Genomic DNA, 8,218 nt, shown 5'->3' with positions numbered 1-8,218 from the left:
TTTGCCTTCCTCTGCAGCTAATAGGTGCAAGTCACTTACCAGGATTATCTGAGTATATTTTAATCATCTCCCTGCCATTGCAGGGTCCTCGGACACTGGTGCACCTTGGTTCATCCTGTTTTCTTCCTGTGCCACATTGTAGTCTCGTCTGCTGTGAGCTGAAATGCTTGGGTCTCATTTTGGTTGTTGGTTTTAGTGGGCAGGGGCTGGGTGACCTGTGACAGATAGGAGGTCACATGAGATGATCTGGTGGTCCAGTCTGGCCTTAAACTCTCTGACTCTCCAGAGTTGAGGCATGTTCAGATCCAGAAATTTGGTTGCTGGCTGGGGTGATATTTTTTTTTGTGATGTGAACACTTAGGAACTGCACTGAGACACCAACCATTCAGCAGAGTCACAGCTTTTGGGCAATACATTCAGGCCAGGGAACTAGAAGTGAAGTGCCCTATACACCATGCCCAGTCCCCTGGAGCTGTCCAGTCCTTCCTCCTAAACTCGTTTGTGTTTCCCTCTTCAAACTCATTGGCATGAGAAGGACGGATCATGCAGCTCATCTCAACAGTGACAGCAAGGAAGCAAACACGCAGCCTTGTTTGCAGAGCTGTGCCCTGTGAACTGCCCCTGCTTCTGTCACTCAGAGCCTCACTGGGGGCCCAATCTTGCGACATCAATGAGAGCTGAGGGTGCGCCACACTGCAGAAGATCAGATGTGCCTCTCAATCTGTTGCTGAGGTTGGGTTTGACATACAGCGACAGCTCTCGGAGAGCAGAGAGTGCCCTCTAGTGCCAAGTCTGTGCCAATTGCATTAACATTCATTTTGGTTTCAATCCATTGTGCTCCCACCAAGAGCAATACAAAACTGGGGAGAAAAAAGGGAAAAGCTAACGGTCCAGATAATAAATGTAATAGTACCTGGCTCTTGTACAGGGTGTTTCATCAGTAGATGCTTTACAAAGGAAATAAATACCTTTAGCCTCATTTAAAAGATGGCAAAATAGATGTTGTCTGCATGTCCCTCTTGGTCCTGCATGAAAACAGTGGGGTTTTCTAAAGCATCTAGGCACCTTACCCCCATTGAAATCAACTGAGTTTTATGCACTTAGATGCTTTTGAAAATCCCACTAGGCACCTAAATACCTTTACAAATCGGTTCCTGGGTGCATTAGATGATCCGGCCCTTTCAGGGAAATCGTGTGGCAGCCCAGCCTATGCTGGCCTTGCAAATTTTCCAGTTCCTAAGTGGGCACCCTACTGCACAGTCCCCCCAATCCATCACCCATCTGGAACACAAAAATCAGCCCACCCCCATATCCTATCACCTCTCACCTTCTCCATCTCTCTTCTCCTTCCCCAGTGCAAAACTCACTCTCCTTCCTTCTGTTCCCATCCCAGGCCCTCCCTTCTGATCCACACCCAGCCCATCAACTCCCCTTTCATATCCCAATTGTGCCCCTGTCCTTTAGTCCTTGTCCAGGTCTCTTCTGTTCTCCCCTGTGCTCCTCTCTCATCTTTTTCACACACACCCCCCACCCTAATCCCAGCCTGCTCTTCCATTGTTTTCCAACCTATCCTCATACTCCATCCTATTCTTCACCCCCAGCAGTTCTTTAGTCTTCCTCCTCCCCACACCTTCTCCCAGCCCCCTCAGTCCATTCTCCCCTTGCCTCATCCTCTCCCAGCTCCTCCTCCTCTTCCCCCAGCTTCCTCATCATCATCATCATCAAGGGAACTGATGGGTCTTCACCCAACCCCCAGTCCTCTGTGCCCCAGAGACTGGTCTGGGCTCCTTGCTCAGCAGCTGCAGTACCATAGCTATGTCTCAGCCCATCTGCTTCTCCCTGCCAGCTGCTTACCACTGCCCCTGCTCCAGCCCATCAGTGGCTCTTTCACTGGAGAGGGGAGGAGCTAAATGTAGAGAGGCAGACTGATTGGCTGGGTGGTGAAGGGTGGGATTTCACCCACTGGCCACACCCACCACAGCAGCTGACCACAATCCTGAGGCTCAGCTGGGGAGAATACAGGTCTGGAAGCTTGTGCCTCCAGCCAAAAGCTGGGGCTTACACAGGCCTGGTGTCACTAGAATAAAAGGCCCTGATCCTGCAATGACTCACACAGAAGCTTCACTTTGGGCATGTGAGTAGCCCATTGAGTTCCCACAACTGCTCAGGTGCTCGAACACGTGTGCAGCTTTGTTAAGTCCTTTGGTTTAAAAGTGGTTTATTTCAGTTTAATTTAAAGCAGTTCCTGGTCAGCCTAAACTAAATCAATAGTATACTAAGAAAAACTTGAAAGAACGGTAAGGCTGCAAAGTTAAGCACTCAACAGTTAGGAAGTGTCAGAACCATAATTCAACCCCCTTGTACATACGTATTAAGTTGCAGTCTTACATGGTCACATACTATTATTTTTCACAAGACATGCCAGGCTCAGGCTGATGGGTCACTGGCACTCTACATAAACTGTACACTTATACATACGTCCAATCAATTCATTGCAAGAACTCAGCATGCAAATTCCCGTAAGAAAGAAGCTTTATTATTATAAGTTTTATTACCATTGTTTTATTTCCATTAGTTCAAAAGGTGTAGAAGTTATGTGGATTGGTAGCCATACTAATTCATAATATATATTTTTTTACATCTTTAAATAATTACAGCTTGTTCATTTCCCTCCCCCCCCACCCTTACAAATAAGTGTCTGTTTTCATGGGACCTTCCCGATGAGTTTGGAAAGCACCAAACTTTACAAAAGGAAAAAGAAAAACAAAAAACCCACAACATAGTCACAGCTTCAGAGTTACATTAAGAATTGTTGATCAGCATTACAATTCCCCTTCAAATTTCCTTAATGCTTCCTGATCAGATACGTTCCAATCAGCCAGTAAGACTGCAATCTAAATACAGATCTTTTCTGATCAAAAAATGTATCAGTAATTAAAGATATTGCACTTTCACAAAGATGAAAGACAATTAGTACTGGTAAATGACCTTTCTAACCCACCAGTATCCACCATGGCTACCTTCTCCGCATGTCCCTATATTGCCAAAGGGCCCATACCGGAGGTCTGATTTTACTGGTATTTGCAGCTTAGACCCTGATCCTGCAAACATTTAAATACATGTATAAGTTTACTCATGTGAGGAACCTAACTGATTTTTATGGGACTCCTCACATAAGTGAATTTATGCACATGCTTATGTGTTTGCAAGATTGGGGCCTTCAATTTTAAGCTCTTTAGGGCAGGACAGAGTGCTCTGTTTTTGCACAGCACCTAACACAATGGGGCCCTGATTGAGAATACTGGTCATACTGTAATACAAATAATAAATTATCTTGTCTTTATAAGCTTTCAATAACCTGCTCATCTTATTTTATTAGAGATGGGCCAGAACCAAAACCAAAACAAATCCCCCCTCCCCCCGGATCCAAGCCCCTCCCCTCCAAACTAAAGAAGGGAGTGGCTGAAATATAACCCAAATTTATAAATGGACCCTCGCTTTACAATGGGCTGTACCAAACCCCCGAAGGCTGTTGTGCTCAGACCTCATCGCTTCATAATACTTCTTAGGGGTTCTCAAACTGGGGGTCGGGACCCCTCAGGGGGTCACAAGGTTATTACATGAGGGGGTTGCGAGCTGTCAGCCTCCACCCCAAACCCCACTTTGCCTCCTGCATTTAAAATGGTGTTAAATATATTAAAAAGTGTTTTTAATTTATAAGGGGGGGGTCACATTCAGAGGCTTGCTATGTGAAAGGGGTCATCAGTAAAAAGTTTGAGAGCCACTGTCTTAAGAGGTTTCTCAGATCTCCCCCATTTCTAGAATTCATCAGCCTAATAAATATGATCTCCTTTCTCAAAATCACCCCCTTCTAAACTGTCTCTGACCTATAGAAGGATCTGTACATGGTCCTAGGTCTTGCAATTGATTTTTAGCCCACCGCTGGCCTTCGCAGACTAATTGCTTGGAAGCCTTGTGTTTGAATTAATATGTCAATTTCCCATCCTGTGTTTGTAGAGCACCTAGCACAACCAGGTCCTTGTCCATGACTGGGGCTCTGAGGAGCTAAAATAATACAAATAATAAATAAGAATAATAATTAGCTTAGTCTCTAGCTAATGTCTAACAGCTATTTAGATTGTAAGCTCTTTGGGACAGGAAGTGTCTGCTACTCTGGGTTTATGCAGCACTTAGCACAATGAGGCCCCATTCTCAGTGGCTCCTTAGGCACTACCATAATAAACTTGATTAATAACAACACTATTGGGTAGGAAGTAGTCTAAAGTTGTGGATCTAAAATATCTGAAAGCAGCGTTGGATGAATTAAAAGAGCAGTAGAACAAGAAGCCTTCTAGATTCATCTGTATTTCTGCTGTGTACAACGGAGAGAGAAATAAGGCTACATGAAGAATATTGAAACAATTAATTTTTCTGCTAAACCTAGCAAAACTGCTCTCCTCATGTCTCCAAAACTCCCTGCTTCAGAGGTGGCTATGTCTCTTGGTGCAAAGACCCTCAAAAACCCCCTTATGAATTGCTTTTCCAGAAGAGCCCTAACTCCAAAATATCTCCCCAGGCCTGAAGGACGGGCAGGGGGCAAACCACTGAATGGACTCACAGAGAGAAAGGAACATTCTGTTTGCTTTGGGTCCTAGATTCCAGAGATGGCAAGCAGCTAGAAGACCATCTAGCCCTGTGGGATCCCCATCAAGGTACGATACTTGAATTTCTACATTTACTAGCGTTTTGCCCAACCTACTTTTAAATGTCCCTGGATGCTGGCATTACTTTAGGTCAAATTCGAGGTGTGTTTGTGTGAGTGTGCATCTCTCTAAGGGAAAGGAATGTATAGGGCAGTTTCAGGCACAGGTGGACAGCGAGTTCACCAGATTTAAAGAGGTGAAGTTACTTAGGGAGAAGGCTGGCTGAAGGATCCAGTGAAGGAAGGAGCTGCCTAGCCAGAAGAACCACACCCATGCCCAGGGAGATACTGTCAGCCATCTGCTGCCTCTGTGAATTCATCTCAAAATCATATTGACAGGTTTCAGAGTAGCAGCTGTGTTAGTCTATATTCACAAAAAGAACAGGAGTACTTGTGGCACCTTAGAGACTAACAAATTTATTTAAGCATAAGCTTTCGTGAGCTACAGCTCACTTCATCGGAAGCATTCAGTAGAAAATACAGTGGGGAGATTTATATACATAGAGAACATGAAACAATGGGTGTTACCATACACACTGTAACGAGAGTGATCACTTAAGGTGAGCTATTACCAGCAGGAGAGAGGTAATAGCTCATCTGAAGTGATCACTCTCCTTACAGTGTGTATGATAACATCCATTGTTTCATGTTCTGTATATATAAATCTCTCCACTGTATTTTCCACTGAATGCATCCGATGAAGTGAGTTGTAGCTCATGAAAGCTTATGCTCAAATAAATTTGTTCGTCTCTAAGGTGCCACAAGTACTCCTTTTCTTTTCTCAAAATCATATGGTCTTTTGTGTTATTTTCCCCCCAGCTGTATGAGCTTGTATTTTTCCAGCCTGAATGCCCTGTTCTTCTCTGACCACATTTTTAACCTCGCTATGGGCCTGATTCAAAGCCCACTGAAGTCAACAGAAAAACGCCCATATATTTCAATGGACCTAGTACCATCTGTATTGTTTTTCTCTCCTCACTAGCATTCACAACTTACTATGATCTGTAGATCATTTGGTATCATCTGCAGATTTTATTAATACCTCATGTACTGCCTCTTCTAGATCATTAATGAAGATGTTAATAAAACCAGCCTTGACATCGGTCCTTGCAATGTAAGAGGTTGAGGGGTGATGGAGATAGAGACTCTGGGAATCTTTGAAGTTAGAGATGGAAAAGACCTAGCAGGTCATGGAATCCATTCTCATGGGCCTATGCAGGATTGTTCCTTATAATTGGCTGGATCATGCCCCCCCCACTGCAGGATACCCTATGGGAGGTGTCTCATGGTGATAAAAACACCACAAGGATCTCCTGCCACATTGTTCCGCCACCAGGGGGGTGCAGTTACCTCCCACCTGCAATCGGCTGTGGAACCCATCCAGAAACCCTCTGGATCTCCAAGGATCTATTCAGATCTCAGGAGAACTGGAAGGGTCCAGGCTTCCACTGCAACGCTGCACCCCTCGCTCCCAGTCCCTGTCCGAGCAGCTCCATTAACATCTCCCCAGCTGCGCCTGCCCGAGCAACACCCCCTTAAAGGGGCATCCCACCACCCAGGGAAGTTGCAGTGGGGAGACAAAACAGCCCTTTGTCTCTCCACAGCCCCATCTCTGGCCATTGCGTTCTCACCCACTCACCCCTGTGTTGACTTCAGACCTACAGAGAGGCCTTTGCAGGTTGGAGGGAAATGTGGAATGTTTCCATGGCGACAGCTTAGGGGCCTCCTCCACCCCATCTGTTCAGGAGAGACTCACACACCGAGGACCCCTTCGTATATGGATCTGGGGGACACAATCCTTCCCCTCTCTATATTTTCTTTTAGTGCTTTACATAGTCAAGTTTTGACTCTAAGGAGGACAGAGAAAGATTGGGCAGACAAGAGGAGAGATGGGTGCCTGAGAGTTGAGGGGGAGAGAAGGAGATTGGGGAACCTGTTTGGTTGATCAAAAGGGCCCTAAGAAGTTCTCTGCCTACACAAATAGGGCTGGCCCTCCATGGGGCAGCCACTCTTCTGGTTCTTGTGGGGAGACAACACTAGTCTCTTCATATTTAAAAAAATACATGTAATTAAGCTTGTCCCATGGACATCACAGGTGTGTGCTCATGCATAGCTGGAGACTAGATTTTTCTCCGCCTATGATGCTCAGTTACACAGTGGATGATCACAAGAGCGCTTTCTGCCCACAGTGATGCCTTTAGGAAAGCTGAATTGCTAATTGGCTTTGGTTGGATGTGGGGGAGGAAAACAGGTCTGTGTTTGGTTTAAAAGGCAGATACTGCCATGGAAAAAAGATAATCAGATTTATCAATGGCAACAGAAAACATCAGAAAGAACAAAGAATAATTAATTATGACAGGCCACAGGATCATACAAATTGCAGCACCATGTCATGGCGGCAATCACAGTGTTGCCCTGCTCTAGAGATCCTTGAGTCAGGCTTCTTGCTATCTCAAAGGGCAGAATCCAACATTTTCCGCCATGTTTTTCATAAACTCTCTGGGTCTTTTCCCGCACAACTCACAAAGACTTTCACTGAAGCGTTAGGCCTGACTCTGAGATCTTCTCCAGCCTTTTGGAAACACGATCCCATAATTGGGAAAGACAAAATCGTTCCTGTTAAATAAGTACAATGGTTCGGTTCTCTGACTCCTTGGTAACATGAAAAAAAAGCTTTGGATGTTTTGGTACATGTGTGAGCTGAGTTCTTCTTAAACTGAATCATGGTATTGAAATCCACGAAAGCAGCCAAAGTTGTGTCAAATTAAGTCTATGTAACAAATTGTCCTGGAGCCGGCTTCGCTGAATGGAAGGTCATCAACTCTCTGCCTTTGGGCGATAACAAGGCGATGGCATTTTCTCCTGGGCTGACCTGGTCAGGAAACGAATGGAAGGTGAGAAGAAGAAAGTGTCTCCGTGCCATCGCTGTCCGAGATGTCAAAGCCAGAAGTTTAAAAAACACCTGAGTCCTGTCTTTGTTTCAAGCTGTTTCATAGAAGGTGGTTTGTTTAAAGGGAAAGATTCAGATCAGCCACTGTTATGCTGAAACTGGGTCTTCTCGGCTTATTTAGTATTAGCTGTTCCTGGAAGTCCTCTTTATAATACCGTACGGAATTGTTCTTCCAGAATTACATCATACTTCCCTCGAGGAGAGAGGGGGAAAAGCAAACAGCTTTTGCTTGATTATTACGTGGCGTCTTTGTATCTAACGCGGGTGAGCCTGAAGTCCATGGGAGGAGGAAGAGGTTATGCAGTTATGATGTCTCCATGGCTTTCGGCTAAGACCAGGCTATTCCAGGAGTCCTGTTTGGAGCTGGCCTGTGGAGGTTGGCTGATGGCTGATTGGTAGCCCTGTGGGGAAAGCTTCAGGGCTGAAATAGCAGGGTGAATAGAAGATCCGTGCCCAGACATCGCGGTGACTGAGAATGCCTACAAACAATGTAAAAGTGAAAAGATTTTTTTTTTAATTGCTTCAAACTAACAACATCATGGCAAGGAGAAAGCATTTAGCTTTCC

The 8,218-nt window shown here is 45.1% G+C and overlaps 1 protein-coding gene across 1 annotated transcript in view; it reads right to left on the bottom strand.

Moving 5' to 3' along the window:
* Positions 1-5,369: 5,369 nt before the first annotated feature.
* Positions 5,370-8,218, bottom strand: part of GATA4 (GATA binding protein 4) — a 46,059-nt gene continuing 43,210 nt past the window's right edge. The window contains exon 7 of the mRNA XM_038396097.2: positions 5,370-8,131. Coding sequence (XP_038252025.1) covers positions 7,949-8,131 — 183 coding nt within the window. The 3' untranslated portion in view covers positions 5,370-7,948. The remainder of the gene's footprint in view (positions 8,132-8,218) is intronic.

This window comes from Dermochelys coriacea, chromosome 3 (assembly GCF_009764565.3).
Source record: "Dermochelys coriacea isolate rDerCor1 chromosome 3, rDerCor1.pri.v4, whole genome shotgun sequence".
NCBI lineage: Eukaryota > Metazoa > Chordata > Testudines > Dermochelyidae > Dermochelys > Dermochelys coriacea.
Note: the sequence above shows the minus strand (reverse complement) of the source record. Positions and strands in the feature narration are given on the sequence as shown.